At 36.8% G+C, this 24,785-nt stretch overlaps 1 protein-coding gene across 1 annotated transcript in view; it reads left to right on the top strand.

Moving 5' to 3' along the window:
- Positions 1-24,785, top strand: part of PPFIBP2 (PPFIA binding protein 2) — a 106,196-nt gene that overhangs the window by 32,461 nt on the left and 48,950 nt on the right. The window contains exons 3-4 of the mRNA XM_074884292.1: positions 593-807; positions 23,092-23,181. Coding sequence (XP_074740393.1) covers positions 593-807; positions 23,092-23,181 — 305 coding nt within the window. The remainder of the gene's footprint in view (positions 1-592; positions 808-23,091; positions 23,182-24,785) is intronic.

Here is a 24,785-nt window from a genome sequence, read left to right as displayed (position 1 = left end):
TGACAAAATAATATTGGTGCTGGAGGGCTGGCAGGAGGGAGGTGTAATTTAGAGAGCTTTTTGTAATTTAGAGAGCTAGCAAAGTTTCATTAGTCGTTTTTATTGCTAACTTTTGGGTTTTGTTCTCTGTGGGAGGGTTTTAAACCTGCTCAAGGTCACATATTTTTCTAGTTCTGGTAACACGATCTATTTTCATCTAAGTTTCTTGTTAAAGGACTGCATCAATCTTTCTTACATTGCTTAACACTGCTCTGTGTGGGGACTTCTAACTATGTAGCTGAGAAGTTAGTGACATCTCATGGTAACCATGGAAAATTACAGGTCATTCGTGGTAAGGTTTTGGCATTTATAATTTAACAGACATTGCAAATGTTTTCTAGGTCAAAATTCTTTAATATGCTTGTACATACCTCTCACATTTAATTCTCTGGTGTTCATTATTTATCTAGAGACTGACTCAAGTTTTTCTAAGGCTGAAATACTGATACTTGGCAGTTAGCATCTGAATGTTGTAGTGTGTAGTACCTATATATTTGTCACTTACAAAACAATTATATAACATCATTGTCTCTCCTGGTTTTACTTGTTTTAGGTACAAAGTCAGCTACAGAGTATGCTAATGGTGGTTATGATATTGTGTCACCTGCTCCATCAGTATACTTGGGCACATTCCAAATTTTGCATCTGCTGGAAGATCTAAAGATGGCATTGGAAATGCTAGAGGATCCTCAAGAGAAAGAAGCACTGCGAAATCAAATTCCAGGGGCCACAGTAGTGTGTATACGGGAGTGGTTTGAAGAGAATCTGGTGAGTAATTATTTATAGCTTTTTCATTTTGTTTACAAACAGCATTGGTTCAAGTATTTTGATACTTCAATTATTTTTATAGTAGCTGAAATCTGCATACTTAGGGAACTGCAGGGGATGGTGAGCAATCACAGAAAGCTAAGGATATTGCCACTTTATGTGCTGATTACTAAAGCAATGCAGATATAGGAGTATAAGAAGTTGGTAAAAGACCTTAGTTTGTCCTTGGTGAGAGAAAAGAGTAAAAAGTAACTACCAAAAAAGTTACCTTTTTTGTGTTTTTTATTTTTTGTTTGGTTTGGTTTTGTTGGACTTTGCTTGAGATAACAAACAGATTTATAATTAGTTATAAAACTTCGTTTTTAAACTACCAATTCGGAATATGGTGGCATTGTCAAAGGGATAAATTAAAATTGGGTGATTTTCTTGTCGTTTTCCTCACCACATTTCCTTTACCTTAAGTATCGGTATTGTGAATCTCCAAAGTATCTTGTACATGAAGCTCTAGCTTCTGAATATGAGACATTCATATTGGCATAGATGGGGAATAAACATTTGACTACATTGGAAAGGATTGAGGCTTACCAGGTGAGGAGCAGATCTTCAGACAGACTTTAAAAGAAGAGACCCACTGGATGTAAAGGAAGAGAAACAGCAAGTCCTGCCAGAACACTCCTCTTCCCCAAGCCTGTCACTGCAAGTGAATGGTGGTTTCCTAATGAGTAAAAGCTACCTATCACTTTGTAAACTTCAGAAAAGTTTTCTAGATTAATGGGTTTTATTCTGGCTTTGTCAGTGCACGTTACTTTTATGTAATTGTGTCTGTAGCTTCTGTTTCAGCGTGTATCATCTGCTATAGCTGCCTTGTGCCTATCATAACCTAATGTTGTTGCAAAGGTAGCTGCTTCTGTTTCAACTTGTCAGCTGCTGGTTTGTGGACATTCTCCACAAGCTTATGGCTGGAAAGTTCTGTTTGGGACTCTATGAGAGAAAGGAATGAGAATGTGGTACCAGTTTTGAAAGCAAAAGGTGGAGGTGATGTTTAATTTGGATTTACAGTATTAGATTTTGAGTTCATAACCTCATGCTAGCTTTTACTGAATTCCTGCCTTAACAGAAATTTTAATGCTTTTTTAAAGCTTTGCAATAACTAAAAGATACTTTTAATGCATAAAAGACATAAATTTTCGGAGTTGTTCACAGTAAAGTTGGTCCTGAACCACCAAGTTTTGAAGAGTTTGAATCTGGTGGTCTGGTTTTTGGCCCCTCTGTTGCAGAAGAATTAATTAAGGTAGTTTTTCAGCTCTGCAAGGTAGGTAACACTTGATGTTTTGACTCCTCATATAAATGTATATATATGTATCTCTTCTTTTTTTATGAGAAACCAGCCAAAACAGAAGCCACAGTTCACTCTTAAAGTTGCAGTTTACTGATGTCCTAAAAGCCTTATCTAGTGCATCAAGAGTAGTGTTCATTTGATAAAGCAGTTGGGCAGTCTGGATTCAGAACCAACAGAGCGGAAATTGGTGGTGTAGAGTATCTCTAGTGCAGTACATGGGGATCACTGTGTTTAAAATATTTTGCACTGTTCTGTATTGACAGATTCTGCACTTGTAAAGACATGGACAAAGAGGGTGGTGCATAGTTGCTGTGACAGTTATTTGAAAATGGGTAGTAACATATGTATTTTTAGACCTTTTTAATATTTTTTAAAAATGCAGATAATTTGTAAGCATGCGCAGAACTTCCATGGACTTCAAATTTGGAAAAGCTTTCTCCACTGGCAAATAGCAGTTCTACTTGGAAATTGAGAAGAAATTTGATAAAATTCAACTCAGTTCAGTGAAATGGAATGTGTATTTCATAGTTCTGTCCCATACTGAAAAGCCCTTAATTCCAGCCCAGAGCTGTGAAGTATGATACTTGGTATGTGAAAAAGGATACTCAAGGAAGTAAGCTGTAGAGAATGAGAACTCTGTAGCTCAATGAATCCATTCACATAAGCCTCAAACAAAGTTTGGTTATCATTATTCTATGAAATGTTGGGAGTGTCATAAAAAACTCCTGCTCACTTCCCATGGTTCAAACACATCAAGTTTGAAGCAGTTTGCTGATTTATTAAAGACATAATTAACTAGAAATCAGTGAACTATATATTTAGGATCAACATCAGCAATAGAACAGATAAACCAGAATACTAGATGGTAAGAATTGATAAAGAACACCTACAAATTCCTAAATGCGGTTCTATAATTTCAGAAAGTTAAAATCACACAGACATGTATACGTACACATTCACAGTTACACGCACACATTTCCTCTCTCACAGCTGGTGTTGGTTACAAGCATGAACAGCCTCTTCTGTGGATGTGGGTTCTCCTAATGGACATGTGGGTGCTTTAGCTTTTGTGTGCACCTGTGGAGCTCCCTGTGGTCTGCTAACTCCCGTGCGGGTGAGGAAGCACCCCACGAGTTCACATAGGCACCCCTGAGGTGTGGGTCCCCAGTTGCTGAAACTGGTAATTATCAGGTAAAACATCATTACATAGAATATGCCAGATGCTCTCAAGTGGGATTTGCTACAGAGTGTCTCTTCTAATCATTCTCTTTAAAGTGTAGGCTAGCAATTCGGTACAGAGATTTGGAATATAATTGCTTTAGTCAACTGAACTGTTACATAAAACAATATTTGATACCAGTAGCAATAGTTGAATTCTAACAAACTTTGGAGTGGATGGTGAACTGATGCTTTTGAGCTTTTTTTTAGAGCTATTATAAGTCAGATTGGAGGGGGATTTTCTTTCATGGATGATAATTCCACATCTGTTTGTTTTTGGGGTCCATGCACCTTCCTTAAAAGCTGGAGGGCTGCTCTAGCATGAAGTGAATAAGCCACTGGTTTTAGAGAATACAGCAACTGCTTTGTTTCTAACATTATACAGGAATAGGTGAGGTCAAATATATTCCCAGCTTATCCTGACTAGGAATACACTAGAAACGAAAGATACAAAAGGTACTCTGATATTTATTTTTAAAGCGGATAAACATGATTCTTTCAAGGAAAGTTATTTCATGATTCTTTTTCACTTTAAATAAGTGCTTGAAAACTGTATTAAAAATCATAGCAGCTGCCATCCTTAATCAAGAATACAATGTGGTTTATGGAAATAATTTGAATTTGTGTTTTGCTACTGCCCTATATTGGCTTTTATGGGAAAGTGCAGAAATGGGGGTCAGATGACTCAAGACTAGTTCCTGTTAGCATTTAACAGCCAGCACTTTGGTTTAAACAGAAGTATGGCATAGAAGTCCCAATTATTTCCTTGTACGTCTCTCCTGCATTAGCAATCATCGTAACCTAATGCAGCCCTGAAAAGTCTCTGAGCCAGAGTATGGCTATCCCTGCTAGTCCTGTTTGTGCCACACAGCAGTATTTGGGATTGCATTAGAGTGACTGAACCTTCTTTGTCTTGTTTGTTTGTATTGAAGTATCATCTAGAAACTAGGGCTCAATTGTACTAGAATGAGAAAAATAAATTCTGCAGAAAATTGCCCTTGGTCTTATAATTCAAGTAGCTTTGCAGCTTTGGTAGTTGCTGCTTAGTGTGCTAAACTACACCTAGTGTTTAAATAAATAAAACTGTGGAGTTTAGCCTTTAGGCCAGCTTTGAAGCACATTGGCTTGTTGCTGATCAGTCAGGAATCTTCTGTGATGATTGTAGATACTATAGCTGGTCTTATTAGAGTCTTATTTTCTTTCAGTTCCAACTATGGAAATTATCAGACATGAAATATCACTAAGTTGTGTTCTGTGGTCTGTTTGATTCCCCCCCCCCCCCCCCCCCCTCTTTTTGTAAACAATTGTAACTGTTATGTTCTTTGGTCTGTCTGCTGTAGGTGTGAATAACAAAGATGTGGGAAAATTTAGATATGCTTAGAGTGTGAAAACTTTACACATCATGTTTCATACCTGATACTACCTTGCTAACTTTCTCCTTTGAAAGCATCTGCTTTATTTCTTTTTTTATGGAACCATTGGTGGTGATTTGGTGTTTCAGTGATTTGGTGGAGTTGGATTTTGTGCTTATCCTCTAAGGAAGAGGCATACCATTTGTGGAACTGAAGGTGTGCTTTTAGAAAAGTCTCCTTTTTGCGTTTGTGTGGCCTGGGATCTGTGAACATATCAGATGCTTGAGTTTACAATGTAACGACACGGTAACTGTGCTGTCACTGCTTTGAGATAGATGAAATAGGTTTGACAAAGTTAGCGCTGAATTTAGAAAGATTATTACTATGTATCATAGAATGAGGATTTAATAGTTGCTGTAACTGCATAAATCTTTTGACAAAGCTAAAATGAAATAAAGCATCATTAACTATAGACTTTTAACTACTTAAGAACTGTATAAAAATTTTTGCCTCAAAGTGGACATCTGGAGTGTTTCACGTGCTTTACAATTGTAAATTATTTGGCCTTAAAAACAGAACAGAAAAACCTGGGGATTATCATGGAGAGTTCATATAAAACAATTTTGTGTGTAGTTTCAATGCTTCTTGTTAAATATTTTAGTATTGCTAGTGACCACGTGACATATCACAAAACAGGTAGTAATCTCAGCATTAAAAATTAACTGCTGCAGTAACAACTGACTGCATTTGACTTGGTGAGCTATGAGAGAATGTATTTAGTTACAGTTTCATTTCATAACTCTAAATGAACTTCTACACTGTGAATTCTTTTTCTTATTCTATACATCTTTATGGACCCCTTTTCTAAGTAGAGAGAAATGCTAGTGTTCTTATAGTGGTCCTAAAATTATTTTAAGCATGAGTGAAAGCCTCATTTCCAGGATCAAAAAACATGATCTTCATTCTAGAGGAACATTTATATTTAAAGCAAGCCACTTAATCATGTAGCTTTATATACTGACCCTTAAAATGCTGATTCTTGAAAACTCATTAATATTTTCCTGATTATGTTTTTTCTCACAAGCCTAATTCTGAAATAAATTTGAGGAAACAGGAAAGGGAGAAGATCAGAAGAAATAATAGAGGAGTGTGTGGTAGAGGCAATTTGTTAAAATAATGTGATTTCTCTTACAGTATATGCTGTGTTTTGTCACATTTCATACTTTGTGTTTTTGTAGCGGTAAAACCAGACTTTTTAGCAGAAATATGTTAAATTTCTTGGAGTCTTGATTGCCATTTGATCATGATTTAACATTCAGAAGAGATTGTTACCACTGTGTGTTAAAATCAAGGAATTTTTTTCCCCTAGTGTCTTCACAGGAACTTGGAGTAAAACAGTAAACCCCAGTTCAGAATTCTGACTTGGTGGAGTTTGTGAAGTTTTGAAATTATTTCAGTTTTATTTTAAGCATATGTTAAAGTGCTCTGCTGAAACATAATCCCTGGTCTCTTTATTTCACTTCTGTCTAAGATTCGTTTTACAGTTATCTGTCCAGAACAGAGGCAACAAATGACTGCAATACAGGGCACTTCAATATACTTGAAAACATGCTTTATAAAAGTATCAATAGAATTTTTCAGCAACAGCTGAGTGGGAAGAGAATATATTCTGAGCAATGCCTGTTAAAGCCAGTATATTTATCTGCTGGTAGATTTGACTGTGGGACTCAACTGTTGAGAGTCACAGTGGAGCTATATATAGCTGAATCTTCCCATTGCCAAGTGGTATTAACACATGTTAAACTGAAAATGGACTAGTAGAGCCTGCTTGGGACAGTGTAGAAAAGCTGTCATTCCATAAGCATTCATGTTTATTTTTGCCAACTTGAAACATTAGATGGATACGTTTTCTGAGCAGTAGTCAGAGTCAAAAGTTGTATGACCCAGTCCTCCGCTGTGCTCCAGCTCCTTTTCAATGAGTTGATGATGCAAGGAAGCCCTGAACTGGGAGATCTGGTCCTCTCAGAGTTCCCAAGCATGTTAGAGCAATTCACAGCACACAGGAAACAGCAGTGTCCTTCATATGTGCAGCTATTTATGAATACTAGAGAGTGCTGGGAGCTAGTGGAAAGGGGGTGTACACAGCTTCCATGGAATTTTTCTAAACCAGGCCTTATTTTTTTTAATATTCTGTGGTTGCTTTGTCTGGGAGTCAGCCCTATCATCTCTGACTGTGACTGCTCACTGTCGTAGCTGTCAGCAGAGGTGGGAAAGTCTTTTCTGCATGAAGAACTAATAGACACTTAAATAGCTTTGTAGTGAGTAGGACTGATTTAGATCTTTTTTCTTAAAATGACATAGCGAGAGTAGTTTTGGGTGTTTTCTTTCACCCTTGTAATGGTCAGTAATGCTTAACAGAGCCACCTTTAAACTACAATGACCAGAAGTGATTCAACAGAACTGTGTTACGGCTTTAGTCTTAGAATACCCATGGAAGAAAGGTGGTATTCCTGTTGTTATAGCAGGGCCTGTATTTTTATATGTTAAGTTTTCCAAGATTTCAAAGTAGTCTACTGACATATTGTGAAGTTTAGCCCTTGGGGGCAATTCTCACCTATGTCCGCTATGCATACCTTGATACTGTCTGAGGAAATAGAGGATTACTCTGTAGGAAGCCATGACTGTATACAGAAATTGCATGTTAGCCTTCAAAAGCATTAATACGATTTATTCAGTTCTGTTTATCTAAGACTCTTCCAACTGTTAGCTTCAGTGCCTTCCTTTGCACTAAGTGACTGAATATCACATTAGTTCATCTTTCCTTTTGTGTCTAATGTTATGCATGGTGTCCCTTTTTCATTGCACGTTATGATCTGTCACTAGAATTTCCAGCTGCATTGCTTTTCACAGATTTAAATATGATACACTGTATTAATTTTAACAAACATTAATGTATACATGTAAGTGCTATGAAGAATCTGCTTTTTTAAGTGTAGCTAGAGGAAATGTTGGAAAATGTTTTCCGTAAAGTAATCAGCAGAAGGATTGGTAAGAGAGAATTATTGCATTAAACAATGGTGCTAACAGATAAGGTATGAAGGTAATCGTCATGTAAAAAACTGGGGGCAGAATTTTCTTTTTGAAGGTCCTGTATTGATTTGGCGGTATTACTTGAATGTTAGAGGAAGGTCATAAGTTTGAAGTATTTCTGTATATAACCTTTATTCATATTTCACAGAACTTGGGTAGGTTGACCTATCGCATTTGCTAAATGTTGTCAGTTATGACAAGCATAGTAATAATTTAATTCGCAAAGAAATTATTTCATTCTCTTTCGGAATAGTACACTAATAACAGTTGTAAACAGACCTGTATTTAGTTAAAATGCAAGTAAATATATTTTCAGGTTTTGTGATCTTTCAAATATGGAAGCAAATTATTTTAGACATATTATACAACATGTTGGCATGCTACTCTTCTTAAGTAGATAAACAAGTGCTTTATTTTCCTGAAATAATGAAATGCTGAAGAAGAAGATAATGAATATTTGTATATTCCTTATCAGAAATAAGGGCTGAAATAAGCCTGAAATTATTATAATAATAATATAGAATAATGTAATAATAATAGGATAATTCAGCTTTTTCTGGTTTGGGATTTTTTACCATTTTTTCCCTTATGAAAGTTAAAAGAGAAAATCTGATGTGTGTCATACAACGGAGAGGCAAAATGTTGCCTGCTAATGTCATCCCTGTATGTGCAAATATTTAGTAAATACCCTGTTTCAAATGTTTCATATAAGATTTACTGCATATTTAGTAATTTCAGCAGCGCTTTAAAACCTTTCAGAATGAAAACTAAACCTGAATTACTGTAGTAAGCTCTGTGGTAGAATATAAATATATATCTTTAAATTTTTTTTTTACATATAAGTGTATTTTTTTCTTGCCTATGGCAACTGGGGTGGGAGTGTTCACAGTGATTTCATTGTTCTGTTAAGTAGAGAACATTTTTTTAGGTTTTATGCAAAAACATAGTATTCAAGTTTATGAAAATCTACATTTTCTTCTAAATAAGCTTTATGCAAAAAGTTATAGCTCTTCTAGAACTTGGGCTGGAAAAAGTATTTCAGCATATGGCAAGGAATGTTTGAAACTGCCAGGAATGTGCGAATGTCTGTGGATGAATTAATAAACAGTAACTTCATCTAAGTATTGCTAATACATTCTTTATGCAAGCCAAGGGAAGAGAGCTAGTTATTACTTGAGCAGTAACCAGAAAGAACATGGTAGTGCTAGAGATACGTGATAGCACACAGCCTGCAGATGGGAATGACTCCAAAGATGTCAGCACCTGTTTGAAGTATTACCTTGGCCCCCCCCGCCTAATATGCAGCAAGAGTGAGGGTTAACCATGCTGGCTTGGAACTAATGGCCATCTAAGTCTGATTAGTTCTGAAATACAGATCTTAATCAAAGAATTAAGCCATGAGGATTGAGTGCATTTTATGCTGGGAGAGGATTATTTGTCCATGTATCTACAGAACATTATTTCTAGTCAGCTTCCCAGATACTTGTTTATTTTTTTTTTTTAAGTTATCTCAAGTAAAGCAAATGTGCTCATCTACAGAATGCTGTAATGTTTTTTCTCCTTTTGTTCCAAGAGTTTCATCTTTCTCTGTCACTTAGTCATTATCAGTTAGTCATGATTAAGACTCCAAAGACAAATTATCTTGCTGGAAATGCTTCATCTAGATTTCTAAAGCCATTCCTCACCATGTAAAAACAATTTCTTCCTCCATTGTCTTTTGCACAAATGGGATGAATTTCTTTTTACACAAGTATTCCTGTGCAAGCATATTCCCATATTCTCTCTTTCTTCACTCTGAAGCTCTCACATTTTTCTGCAGCATAAGAATGACAGGCGTGTCAGTTGGCATGCTGAGGAAATTTTTCACTTTTGAAATCTGGTCCTAATCCCTTTGTTTCCAAAGCAGCCTAAACACTAGGATTGGGAAGAGCACAGAGTAATGGATGTAGGAGAAGCTGATAATAATTCTTGGGAACGAGTTAATTTTTGTTGCATGTCCATACTCAGCTGGACTCCTCTGATGAGGCTGGGAAGACGCGTAGTTGGTCAGTTCAGTTCTTGGCCTAAGAGACCAAGTGTATGTTCTTTCAGTATTTTCAGAGTCTGATGGGTTTTGAAACCAAAATGATCTCAAAGTATTGCTGAAAAGGAAGAGAGGTGCTCTGCTCCAGGGGCCTGGACCTGATGGAGGCTGAAGATCTGCTCTGCTGCCTATTCCCTTGCCCTCTAACCTCCCAGGCAATGCAGTACCAATACAAGAACACTATTGACAGTTTGCATTTGTGCTGCTCTGAAAGATCACAAAGATCTTGTGTTTTGGCACACGTTTAGCTGAATAAAGAGTAAAATTGTAAAACAGTAATAAATATAATACCCATAATATCCATAGGGCCTCTGCTGGGTGGGAGAAAGAGGGATGGTGATGGAAAAACAAACAACTCTGTGCTTCCTCAGCTCCAGTGTTGGTAGGAGAAGAGGGAATACACCAGACAGCCAGATTGCCCTTTCCTCCACAGTTCTCAGAGGATTTGTGGATGTTTTCTTGTCTCTTTTAAGTCTGGAATGGAGAGACATGAGAAGTGTAACATTGTCTAAAGCATTCTGTTACTTTCAGTTTGAAAGCTGTTACAGCATGTCTGTTTACTATTTGAAACGGATTTAAAACCTTGTTTGAAAAATTTCATGTTCTGACTAATAAAGTAATGGTTGCTTAGATGAGTTTTTTTATGGGTTATGTGTCAGCAGACGTTCATGTGGCTAGCACCTTCGGTGTTCTGCAAATGGAGTTTTTTAGTTTCATCAACAGTGGCAGTAGTCAGCAGTCTTCTATGGAAGTACAGAATTGGCAAAGAAATCCTAATGGGTTTTCATACAGTTGTGGAGTATATAAACTTTGTTAATTTTAAACATTTTATTGCCCTACATTGCATTTATATTGCTGTAATATGTGTTTTCATTTACTTTTGGAGACAACACTGGAGAAAATAAACAGTTTGGTTGAGGAAGAGAGTAATAGCTAGATCATTCTCTCTGCATGGGGCAACATTGAGGCTGGTGGTACTGCAGTGATAGTGGGGGATTTTTGCTTGTTTTAAAATTCTCAATTGAACTGGAAGTTAGTGCTCAGTGAAGAACCACACACAGACATTGATTTCCTAAAAATAAGAAAAAAAAAATACTGCAGTATCCTGATGAAGCAATCCTCAGTTTGCAACATATTTTCCTTATTTTCACATTGCTCAGAGAAGTTAACCTGCTTTTCCAGTGAAATGGAAAAAATATTCTAAGCAAATCTGGGGCAATTGATTTGCATTCAGTTGGTGTCTGAAACTTTTTCAGGCCAAAGCTCAAGCAGGATGTAAAGTTCAGCATGCAGGTGACAGGCTAGAAGTGAACATGTGACTCTCTGGAATGTATGTTGTCAACATTTGTGGCTGATAAGATGCAGAAAATTCAGACACGTTTACCTTTTAATCAGGAAGAATGACTAACAGAATCAAGAGGCCTTTGCATGAAATCCAGGGCAAATGACAAGGCAGAAATAAGGTATGTTTGTCATTTTATATACTTTTAAGAGGAGAAAGGGATACTTGCCTAGCTGCAGACACTACACTGAGGCAATAGTAAGTGGAGTAATACAGTTTTCCTGTACTTTTTTAAATGAAAAACATTTAGAGATGATGTGTGGTGGAACGTTATGAGAGATATATGTTTCTCCCTTCCCTAAATAAGCCTGAAATGAGAGTCTTGGAGTCGATGTTTTGAAATGGATGAAATGTAGAATTTGAGGCTCTGTAGTGGTGGTGCTATGGAATATGGAATACTTTGAGATAGTTTGATGTGTTTGCTGTTCTTCATAATTAGATAACTAGTTTTCTGGGGGGAAAAAAATGCCTTAAGCTATAGGGAGTTAATTTTTATGATTTTTTTTTTTTTTTTTAAAATGGACCATTGACAATGTGCTAAGGTTTCTGTCAGATGGTGTGATCTATTCAAGAAATAGCTGCTCTCATAAGCTTTTGAGATAGCATAAAAACTTCTACAACCAGTGTAGAATAGTACATTCTATGTACAGAGCAACCCAAGTCCTCTTCAGATCTGTCTTGTAGCGTGGTTTACTTTTGGAAACTGAGAGTTCTTATATCTTGTCACATTTACTGGTGATTTTAGGTATCCCAGCACCTTTAGAAGACTTGTAGGACTAACTTTCTAGAAACCATTCATATTTTTGTTGTCACCTGACTTTAAGTAACAACAGGTAATAAACACATGAAGAAAGCTGGAAGTCTAGGTTTATATCCTTCCCTCTTACTTTGTGTTGTGGAAGATTCTAAAAAGAGGTCCGTCAGGTCAAAAGGATCAAGAATGGTTGAAATACTAAAAGCTGATGTCCCTTGCAGAAACTCCTTCACTTATCTGTGACTTCCACAGTTTGGAATGTGGGTAGATGCCTAAGTGAGGCAGGTCCCTGTAAGAACTGCTTTTTAGGGCATTATACAGCTTCAGACTTTGAGTTCTTCATATATATCATTAGCATGATGGGAAACTTTGATACTGGTTCTTCCAAATTGCTGGTTTACTTCACCTTAAATGCAGAAGTGAGTTTGGCTGTAGAAACTGAAGAAAATGGGGAGATAAGTAAATGTTCTGATATCATCACAAAAATTCCATGGAGACAGCTGTGTTTTGGTCTTAGTAAGCATTGCCCAAGCAGTTGTCCTTGTATGTGTAACAATCAGTTGCCCAGTTTAAGGCCAAAGCCACTTTTAACTAGTGGGAGATACAACATTGGAAACTGCAGTTTATTGGGAAAATTGAGAGCTTGATCATAACTACTGTGGGGAAGCACTAGAGGACACCGCAGTAACAGGCAACACTTTTAAACTTCCCTTCTTGCCAGAGCATTGCTTTGCATATACATTTATCTTGGTGTTGCAAGTTTGAAAAGTTGCCATGGTATGAGACTTCAGCTTCAGCAGGAACAGACAAAAATCTTAGAAGGGTATCATCATCTTCTGTTAAGATGGAAAATTGCTTCTTTGGCAATAGCAGTATTTATGGGATAATTTATGGGATCCACAGGATCATCCTTGAATTCCTCCTCTTTTATAATGACTTTTGAGAGGACAGACAAGTAATTCAAAAAGCAGAACTTATTTTTAGGTGTAGTCTGAGCCTGAAATAAACTGAGGCGGCTGAGTAGCGTTACGATAAACAGGGAGTAAAACAGAGACAGGAAATAGGGGGTCTTTGGTAATGAGTTCCAGCCACTCTTGAAACAGAAAGCCAGAGAAAGCATTACTTGAAAATAGTTTCTCAGTGACAGCTTAATAATTTTTAGCTTGTTATTCAACATTAAAAGGGAACAGTTTCTGCAGATTTATACTATTCTTGAAAGATCCTTTTTTTAAAGATCATTTAGCAAGTTATATTTTTGACGTTTTTAGAGTTGCATTGTTCTTGTTGCTAACCGATCTGCTGTTTAAAAGAAACAGATGTTTGGGGGAGAGTCTGAAGTTTATACAGTTGTGTGTTATATATACATCTGTGAGAAGCATTTGGGATAAGACTGTGGGACAGAGGCAGAGTATTTAACCTAAAATGTGAACACGCATTCAAGATTTTAGAAGTTGAGGGTTGAAAGGGGAAGAAGTCACAGCTATATCCTGTAGAACAAAGCAGTGCGCTTGCTTCCAAAGTTTCTTTTAACCCTGGGAATGTGACTGCTGAGATGGGCCCAAAGCATGGATGGTGAGATTGATATTTACAAGCACTTCACGTGGCTCAAGAGGGTAAGTGATTTGCTGGGCTTTGTTTTCTCGTTGTAAATGCACATTAGCAAATCTTAGTCAGAATTCTCAGCTTTGTGAAAGGAAACTTCTTGAGTGCCTCAGTCATAAAATATTGTAAGTTGCTTCATGAGAAATGAATTAAAGACTTTTCTTCATGTAGGAGGAGGCTTAGGGAGGGGGGAGAGAATCAGCTGTCTTTGTCTTTAAAAATGAAACTCTAGGATCAAACTGTGAACAAATGGCAATAGATTCTAGCAAGTGCTCGTGCTTTCCTGAGATTGTAATACAACAAAGCGAATTCTGCATGGAATATGGCAAAAAAGGCGAATATGTTGTTTACCATGTTGTGCTTTAAAATGAAAAATTATTTGCACTAGTTCTTAATCAATTCTTCAGTGGGGTAACTGTTTGAGAACTCTTAGGATGCCTTTGTTTTGGATAGAAATGGTGGTACTTTTTTCTTGTGCATGTTACTCTGATAAAATTACACTTCTTAAAAAGACAGTGCCGTTAAAATCCTAATTTTGTGATGAACTGTCTGAACATGAATTCACTGCATAAGATTGTTTTTGTCTTCCTATAAAAGAAAAAAAAGTAGGTTTATGCAGTTGTCTCGTCACCTTGGAAAAATCACTTCATATTGTCAGCTTTCAGATTTTTTTTTTTTTTAGGTTCTAAGTATTTATTTTTCAGTGTTTGAAAAATCCATGAATGGGATGTGAATAGATCCTTCACAGTAGACTGTTTTTTTAATTACAATATTAATATAATTGCGTGTCATGTAAGCAGCGCATCCTCTCGTTATACTTTTAAAATCTTTTAACCTGTGTGTACTTGCAAATTCTATGCATGCCATTTATGTTAGTGCTTCTATATGGCACTATGTATAAATCACACATGTATACATATGCACATGCACTCTTTTTTTAGTAGCTGTTTAAACATGAGATGTAGGTAAATATGTGAAATGTGATTAGGATCTTTTAATTTGGGTTGTTTCTTGAATGAATACAAAATATTCATGATATAATGTTAGTCTTTAATAAGAGCTTGAGAATCTTTAAGTTAATTTGCAAAATATTTATATCAGGTTCTAGAAACTTTTACATTTCTGGAATGTGGATGTGGAGGGGATTAAATGGGGAGTAAGTGGGATAGTGAAGGAGAAGAGACAACAGGAAGTAGCAGTGGGTTAACATTATACTATTAGTTTAACCTGTGCTCTGTGCAGTTAGGGCTAAATAACTCTTTAGTGCTTTTTGAGATCCCATATTAATTTGTTATTTAACTGAGGTTTTGAATATGGTATGTCTGCCACCCCTGCTTCCTTGTTTAAATTTCATTTCTAAAGACATAGGATTGCTAAGGCTAAGATGAGCTGTTACGAGGTTGTGTGGCATTCAGGATACACTGAGGACAATAACAATGAGAAAGGGCTCAAGAAATAGCTTCAGTGAAGAAAGTCTCACACTGAAATATTCAGAGATTTGGAGGGGTTAACACAGGGTGTCTTTAGGATGATTTTCAGGTACAGCGTTCAGAAAGGATACTGTGTTCAAATGTAGCACAGGCTTTTATAGAAATTAATAATGCTATTACTGTTGTTGCATTCCTACTATACAGGGTACATAGAAAATATCAATACTGCTGCTTTTCCTTGCAAGCTCTTTAAGGGGGTGAGCACATGTGGGGGAAGGGAAGAGAACTGAAAATGATCTTGCATTGTTCCCAGAAGAACTTAAGCAGTCTGCTCCCAAATTCCTTTGACAAGTGATTTTTTTAAAAAGTTGAAACAATCTAAGTTGGTTATTTACTTCTCATATTCAAGAATCCTAATGTCACTGAATGTGATAGCATATAAAGATTTTAGGCCCTGCAATCGTAAACTGTTGCTCTTTGGCTGATAATGAAAGTATGAGTACCCTCCAGAGTAACAAATGGCACTTCACAGAGAGTACTGCAACAGACTTCCATAAACCCTTGGTGAGGTATGCCAAAGCTGGCTCAAATTTCAACATTAGCAGAAATCACTTCAGAGACCAGGATCAGTTTTGATGTTGCAGTAGTTGGCTAAGCTAGATTTGCATGGTATCTGCGGCTTGGACTGGGTTAGGGCAGCAAACAAATACAAAAATCACAAGATCCAGGCAGGCAGAATGACAACTGCTATTTTCAGATGCTTAGAATAGAGGATCTGGTTTTAAGCAGTAGTCTTGTAACATAATGTGTATAGTAGCATCATGCAACAGCAGCAGGGACAAAGCAATATTTAGATCAAATTGAAAGAAAACGTCACCACACTTCAGCTCTTTCCATTGGACCTTCTTGATGTTAAAATTACCTGTGAAAATGCTGTGCCAAGAATGGCTATAGGTATGGACAAAATGGGCAGCAAAATGTAAGAGCAGATGGGCAGAGCCAACAAACAATTTAGGTTTGTCTCAGTTGTATGTGAGGCACAGCTAATGTGTTTTCTGTTGTTTACTGGTTTTTTTCTTCATTTTGCTTTTTTCTGCCTTTTGCCAGTAATAAAAAATATTACTCTGCAGTAGTATTTCTCACAAGAGAAAGAACTTTCTCTGATAATATCTTACCTAATGTCAGAAAGACAAAACTCTGCAATGAGTACAGCTATACTGTACTTCATGGCATGTGATACTTTGATGGCAATTTCAGAACTGTCCCTGTTAGCTTATTCTGGCTGAGAAGCTGTATATCTGGCACAGGCAGATAGTGCCTCCCTCGTTTCATTCAGTGTTATAAGTTTGTAACAGTGCAGATACTTGAGGTTACCCTGTTAGTAAGACAAAAAGCCCAGGTAAGGAGGTCACAGAAATTATTAAGGGAGGCATGTCTCTTTCAGCAGTCTGTTTCCAGAAGGATATGGAAAAGTTCTTGTGTATATACAGGGCACTCTTAACATTACAGCTAAGGCAGCAACATAGTTCTCATAAAGTAGTTGGTGGGCAGTTTGTGGGAAGTGTTTTGTGGATAACTGATGCAGGTTCTTTTACAGGGCCTAAGCATAAATCTATTAAAAGTTTCTGTTGCAAGCTAAGCAACCTGAGACACCCCTCACTACCTGAAGCTGAAAGTGTTTCATCTTTAGCAAACTTTCTTTGGTTCTCCCAAGGGATTTGGGTTTGAGGGTTCACATACAATTTCATCTGTTGTCCTGTTGCTTTATTCTAATCTTTCCATCTGGCCTTAATTGGAACACACCATTCCAAATAAAAATGGTACAACCCCCGTTTTGGTACATAGACAGGTAGGTATAACCACAAATTATTAACAAGCATCACAAATATAAATACTGATATTTACTGCAAGCAGTATTATGGGCTCTCTAAAGACATTGTGAATTAACTGAGCTATTTGAACAGCAGTGGATGGAGTGTAGCAAAATGTAAAGTCTCTTACCTCTGGAAAACTTTTGTACAGTCTTATTTTGAAAGAGCGATGCTTTGATGTGAAGTGGTATCTGATGACTTGTAGCTTGCTTTAGACTTACTTTTGTAGTGCATGCAGCACAGAGCAGACGGCTGACCTGAAATAGGTACACATTATTCTTACGCTTTGCTTTCTTCTGGATGCTGTTCATAACCTGTACTACCAAGAGGTGGAGCGATCAAACCCACTCTGTAGCCGTTAAGCTTATGATATTGAGGGTGAATCTTATGACTTCAGTAAGGATGTCTTCCTTTAAGTAATGTAACTATCTGGAAGAGAAAATAGCTATTGGTATTAGGAAAAATGATCCAGATAAAATATAAATATTTGGTCAAAATTCCTTTGTTTTAAGGACTACAGGAATTTACTTAGCTCTGTCTTTACTTAATTTCAGGCTATATGCTGTTAGCTTTTTCAAAGTGACTACCACTTAATCAACAAGGAACAACGGCAAATAGAAGATTCTCTTGTTGATTTATTAATTGCCTTCAGATGAAAGGCAAGAATTACAGATCCAGAAATCATGTTCCAGCCACCTCCTCCTCAAGTATACTGAGTGAATGTACATATAGTCTCATGTGTGTGTATCTGAGGTAGTACTAACATGCCAAGAGATTAAATTTGTATTATGTCCATAGTCAGATGCCAAAATAAAAATGTTTACTGTGTAGGCTACTCACTCATCACTACACAATGGAAACTACCGTGACTCAACATCAATTCTACTGACCCAAAAGAGTACTAAAGAGATGGAAAGTCCATACTCTTCTAAATATTACCAACTCCAAATAGACTGGGAAAAGTCTATAGTGTACATTTTCTTGTATTGAAATATAATACTATGGTCTGTGTGCTGCTAGTATCTTGTGGGGAAACTGGCTGGTTGAACTCTGCTGGCTATACTCCTTGTTTTCAGCTTCTAAACTGCTACAAAAGACAATATGTCAAGCATGTCCCTAATCTTCCCCATTAATATGAGTATTATAGTTGCCACAGGCATCCTATTCAATTATCAGTGGAACTAAAGGTGATTCATGTGACTGAATAAGAAGAGAGGAGGGTTATGACATAATCTGTCTTCTAAAAGAGGCGGATGACTTGTTGAAAAAGCTTACAAATCACCAGTCCAACTGACTGCCAGGTTTCTTTTCCCAGGTCCTCCTCCCACCACAGCCCGATATGAGATCTATGGTATTAGTGACAAATTTCTGTGTAACAGCTTGCTGATCAACTTCAGAAGTTGGGTTTTTTGTTTTAAAATTAGCGATGTTGGAGATTCTTTGAGCTGAAACTGAAACAGCACACATGAGGAGAACACAAACTGGCCCATATTCAATTTTATTATCTTGCATATGTGCTTGCTTTAAGGGGCTTACTTTTACAGCATATCAAGATTCAGCTAGAAGTTCTGTTACAGAAGCTTCTGAACAGAACATCTGTACAGAAGTGCTGTACAATGGTTGTTGTTCTGTTCTGACAATAAGCTGCATTATGAATTGTTTCCTATTAAAGTAACATCCAAGAAAACATAACTTCTATGCTTTCCGGGCTCTGAGAAGGTTTGAAAGTTCAGATAGTTGAATCAATCAAACATTTCTTCCCTTTCTTGCCATACCCTTTTATATTTTTACTGATTATCCCCATTTTAAATTAAAGCTGTTGAATCATACTCTGATTTTTTTTTTTTTTTTTTTGTCATATATTCTGGAGGAATATTTAAGCCTTTTTCTTGGAAAAGCACTCTGTAGTGACGGGATCATGTAAGTGATACTTAGTCAACTTCCCAGCAGCTACCAATACTAGGTCCGGGTTAGAGTAAAGAGCGTATTCCTTAGAGAGATTTGGAAACTAAAGATGAAAAAGCAGCTGAAGCAGGTAATGGAATGCAAAAGCCTTTTTTTTTTTTTTTTTCAGGCAACATTTTATGTTAATATCTGATGCAGTCTGATGGGCATTAAACTATATCCAGAATCTCTATGGAGACTATAATACAGGTGCTTCAAGAAATTGCTTTGCAGCTCCCTTAGGCAAAGTATTTATGGTATACACTTGACTTTTCATCTGCAGTGGTACTACCATCAACATGGTTTCAACCACCTTGCCTTAGCATATGTTTCCTTCTACTTTGTTATCATAAACATTTTTACATGTTTTATGCAATTTCTCTCATTCTTTCATTGTAAGAAATACAATTAACATATTTAGCTTATAATTTGTTGGAGCCCAGGTAATGGTTTTTGGTCTTTAAGGCTACATCTTCTGAAATAACATCTTTGTGGAAGAGATGGTGATTCAGCCTTTTCTTCATGTGGTTCCACAAGTCTAGTGTTTGTTGTTTGTGAGCTCTTACACCAACTCGAGTCACCTGTAGTCTTATGACTCTAGCGTTAGAGAATCAGTTGCTGCTGATACGTGTGATATCTAACTATACTTGTTCGGGTTCCTGTCAGTACTTTCACAACTGCAGAATGCACTCCAACCATCCACAGATGGCCTTGGTTCATATTACATTGTTTTATCTTGTCTTTATGCATGCCACAAAGATTTCCTAAGTCTTAAACAACTGCTGTGTGTCAATCAGCCACTTTTATTTACCAGGTCATTTTCTGTCTACTGTACTTTCCTGTACTTATCTGACCACTCTCTGGCTGACCTACTGGCAGGGTTGATTTTTTTTTTTCTTCCTCCTTTTCTGTTCACATGGATGTGATTCACTAGGTTTTACAGGGATATTGAGTATTGGACTTCCAGCAGAGGATATTTCACAGTCACTCAGTGCAGCAGACATCACTGGAGGCTAGACATTTGGTAAATGTGAGTGTAGTCAAATACCTTATTTGTGATTTGATGTTGAACTAATTCTTAATTACTGATTATACAAAATGTTGGACTTTGTTTTGCATTCATGACAGATCAGTTATGTAAAAATGTGTTGGCAGTAATTTAACTCACTATGTCTGTAAGGCTGGTGGGGGAGTGGTTACACAAGTGGTTACAGGTATATTTCTTAAATCTAGCCTAGGAAATAGCAAATGACAGCAGGAGAAAGGGTGCAAGATCTACTTGACTACGCAGTCTTAATCACTAGGTTTTGTCATTAAGAGAATCTTTTCCTGCCTAGCAGTGTGCTGTTTTTCCCTGAATACTTGATGTTCTAGGTGCAGGAAAGTCTCCGCTACCATTGGGTGTGAGCCAGAGACTAGGGAAGGCCTGTGGGCTCTCCATTGAGAAAACTGATATAATGGTATGTAATGGAGTTTTAACCCTAATGGAAACATAGCCACCAAGGCTAAAGATTTGGGATTCTAAATTACAGTATAAGACTTTGCTCTCTGAGTGGAGTAACAACCCAGGCAGAATGGCTGGCAGTATGATGGAGGATGCATAGCTGAGGTCAAAGGATGATCTAGGCAGACGTAGAAATGCATCTTGTTTACTTATGAGGATTCCTTATTTTCATTATAGTACTACAGGAGTTAATAAGGAATGAACTTTAAGGCCATATGGACTGACTGACTGACCAACTTTTAATACAAAGGGCCTAAGTTAAACTGAAGATGCATGTTTTATAAACACAGTGGGGTGTTTGGGGGTGGGTGGTATTTCTTAATAAAAGGAGAGGGCTTGAAAAAATTACATTGAGATGTTAGGAAAGATGAACAGAGGTGTTAGGACACAGAAATTCAAAAAAAAATTAAAACTAGTTAGAAGAAGAGGGATTGAAGTCACCACTCCTTTAAGGGCGTTATGTACTTACACAGTGGGCCAGCTCCCTACAGGTGCCACTCTAAAACTTACTGTCTGAGTCTTCTGTTTGTGTATAAGTTATGCACTCACATTTGCATATTTAAAGCCATTTCTGTGAGGTCTTGAATCTTAGTTGTACCTACTAGAAACTGGTCAAAAGCTAGCAAGAAAAGTATGTTCTGAGTAGAGTTAACATATTCTTTTGACAATGCTGATAAGTGAGGTGTGGAGTGAGGCTCTGCACGTTCTGTTCCTTGGTGTTCTTGTTGGCCCTCTAAAACAAGTAATAAGGACCAAGCTTAGTGAATTTATAGGTGATTCTAGTTAGGGACCTTGCAGCCATGCTAAAGGACATGATTAAAATATAAGAAGAGCCTGATGCATAGGAAAACAGTATAAATAATGGAACGCAATTCAGTATAGACTAGTGCAAGGCTATACATTTAAACAGAAACAGTGAGTAAACAAAGGACAAAGAACAGGATGCTAGCTAAATAAAAGCATTGAAAAAGGATCTGGAAGTAATGGGTCCTAGGCTGAAAATATATCGGTGTTACTATATGGTTAATATGAAAAGAAATATGGCCCAGGGGTCTGTGAAAAGGTTTTTTCTACTCTAGCCATTTTCAGCTGGAGTCCTGTGTCTCCTCTTAAGCACTTAAATTCAAAAGAAGTCAGAGAACAATTGGTGAAGAAGAACCAAAAGAAAGCAGCAAAGCAGATATTGAAAAATTAATGAGTAAGGAAAAGACAGAAGAACTGTTTGTGTAGTCCAAAGAGGGACCTGCTAATCAGAGATCTAATTTCTGAAGTGAAGGACTTTTTTTTTTTTTTTTTTTTTTTTTAATCCATGGTGGTATGATAAGAACCAGTAAGCTGAAGTTGAAGAGATGATGATTCAGGTTAGACATTAAGAAAAATATTCTAATGATGGGTAACTAAGAAGCAGATTATCTGGGGAGGCTGTGTAATCCATTTCTGGAGGTCTTTAGGAGTAGGCAATACAAGAATATTGCAAGTAATCATTGGTCCTAGGATGGAATAATGAAGCAGATGATCACTTCAGATGCCTTTCAGTCCTGCTGGTGTCTTTGTGATTCTCTCAATTCCTTTCAAAATTATCAGTGACAAGGGTGCTCAGTTCCTCTCAGATCATAAAGATGCTATACTTACATCTAGTTCAGCACTTCATGGCTTGAAAAGTCTCTTTTGATTGGATAAATACTTGGTTTCTTGATTTGCATTAATTAGCACCATTTTTATTTTCATCATGTGTTTTATGTTTGGGCCTGTAGACCTTAGTGGAGATCAAGAAGGCATGAACATATTTAATGTTTTTAAAAAATCCCGTTCACAAGTGGTCAGTTCAAAAAGAAAGGGCAGTTGGGGAGGAGGATTATAATTATATTGGTTCTATTGTACAAGTAACTATAAATGAGTAGTCAGCTGCAGACTAGTGTAGTTGAAGTGAACTCGGTGAAGTTGTATTCTTGTGTTAACTGAAAAGCCAGCCAGAGTGTTTTATTCCCCGGCAGAAATGCATTGCTTGCAGTGGAGCTGGGAAATCAACCGCTACGGGCTCATGTTACTTTTGATGCTTTAAGCAAACAACTCCATTCCCACAGTTACACAATGTTTTAGTATGCAGAATGAAGCTATGGTACTCTTCTAAACTTTTTTTAAGTAAATCTGCAGATTTTTTTTTGTTTATGGTGTTTCTCTCTGGAGTATTAAACTTATAGGAAATGGGACATAATAGTTAGGAACAGGCCATGTTTTAGAAGGTCTTGCTCCTTAGAACCATTTAGAAATCCATGTGATTATGTAGCTAGAGTAGTTCCTGATCAGAATTTTATAAATTTGTTAATGGCTAACAAAAAATTTATATTTTTATTTCAGTAATTTCTAGGAATAGTATAATACATATGGCAAATTTTGCCATTTAAAAATAAACACCAAGATTCCTTGTTTGGCAAAGGCTGTTGAGACCAGATATTTCAAATTAAATGGTTTTTGTCTTGATAAGATGGTGTTTCCCAATGAAATGATAATTTGATAGAAAATATCAAATCTATTCCTATACCATTCTTGATTGCTGGAAAATATTCAGAATCCAGCTAAAAAGAGGTACATTCAAAAGGTTTAATGCATATGAAATAAACAGTTTTGGTCTGTAGACATATTTTGCATGGTTTTTGTATTATAACAACCACTCAATATATATAATTTTTTATTAAGAATTGCTTGCAATTTTGATATTATCTGTAAAAACTCTCATAGCACTTTTTTCCCCCAGTCACAGGTGAATCATCATTCATCTAATAATGAAACTTATCAAGAAAGATTGGCACGATTAGAAGGTGATAAAGAGTCACTCATACTGCAGGTATGTGTTAAAGAGAACCTTGTCTACCTAGTTGGTATTTAGTGAATAAAAGCTGAAGTGACAGTATTTTCCATTAAATGTTTGCAGATCACCAAATGTAACTGATACTTAATCAGGAATTTAACTTATAATTTGTATAATCCATCTGATTGATTTAATGGTGGGGTAATTTGGTAAAGGAGAGGGAAGTAACAGCAGCAAGAGGGAGACGAATGACAAGGATAAAAATAAACAACTTAGAAATGATGCTGTGGAGTCCCAAGACAATGCTGTGGTAGTGGTTCTCATTCTAGGTTTGCTAGGTTGTACCAGTTGTTTTTTCTAGGTTCTGTGTGCCACCATTTTTAGTGAACTGGAAGACTCGCAGGTAGATAGAACTGATATTTTTCCTGCTTGCATACTGTACCAAAGTTGCTTTACATCATCAAAAAACCCAAGGGGGAGGTAAAGGGGGAAAAAGAAAATTTCATAGTAAAATGCATGCCTAAGCTCTTCCAGGTTTCCTGTTTCTCAGTTTACCAAGCCTTTTTCAAACAGATCCACTGTCCAATGTAAGTTTTCCTCCTGGAGAAAACACATGTTGCACAACCTAAATAAAAAACCTGGGTTTTTTCTGGATATTTTCACTAGTACTAAAGTGTACATTACAAGCTTTCTAAAATTGAAGCTGAAAATTCTTTAAATGCTCTTTGCATATCCTTTCTCTTTACTCTTACAAATGCATATTACAAGCATATACATTTATATAAAACAAAACTATACTGGGTGGGTGTTCTCCCTACTTTCAGTTACTAGTTTCTGTAAGCATGTTTTATCCTGTGTGTTCTGTTCACACTTGTATTAATTTACTGAGCAGAATTCTCACTGCTGTTGTTAAATAAACAGTGTGTGAGACACAAGCTTAGGCTTCTCTGGATTTTTTTCTTACTGTTTAAACTAAAATTGTTATTACCAAATTTAGGAAAAAAAATAATGAAAAATAAGCTTCTGGTTGGAATTTAAGTCTTTTAAGTGTGTGCTGCAAATTCCCTTTTTTCTGAGGGAATCAGGTCAGGGGAGACAGCACCACAACTGATACTATTAGAACACACTATTAATCAAGTGGTTATTAACTAACATCTTGATTCCATTAATAATAGCAAACAACTTTTCACACAGTACATTGACTTCTCACACAGTTCACTTGCACATATGCGCAACTCATAATTGGAGCAACAGTTAGGAGGCCAAACCCAGCTGTTTATTCAGAAGCAGAGTTTTGTACTGATGCACCTGTGGCTTTGTCCCTGAAGGCCTCCTTTGTTTCATCACATGTGTGTATAGTCCTGTAAGCTTTGTCTGCATATAGCAGCCACTGTCCTCTTGGATGTGGTTCATGCTGTACAGCTGGTTGTTGATGGTCATGTGTGCTGGTGGGCTTGTACAGATTTGGCAGAATCTTGGTGTTCAAAGTGTATCAGCTTTTGTGGATTTAACAGGACTGCTAATCTCCAGCACTTGTAAATTCCTCAAGACTGTTCCAGGCCTCTGCTCAGTATGTACTTTTCCTGTGTTTGTCCTGCTGATTTTTAGTAACTATTTCTTCATCCACACAAATAGGTACC

This window comes from Strix uralensis, chromosome 15 (genome assembly GCF_047716275.1).
Source record: "Strix uralensis isolate ZFMK-TIS-50842 chromosome 15, bStrUra1, whole genome shotgun sequence".
NCBI lineage: Eukaryota > Metazoa > Chordata > Aves > Strigiformes > Strigidae > Strix > Strix uralensis.
This window is presented reverse-complemented; position numbering and strand designations above follow the sequence as displayed.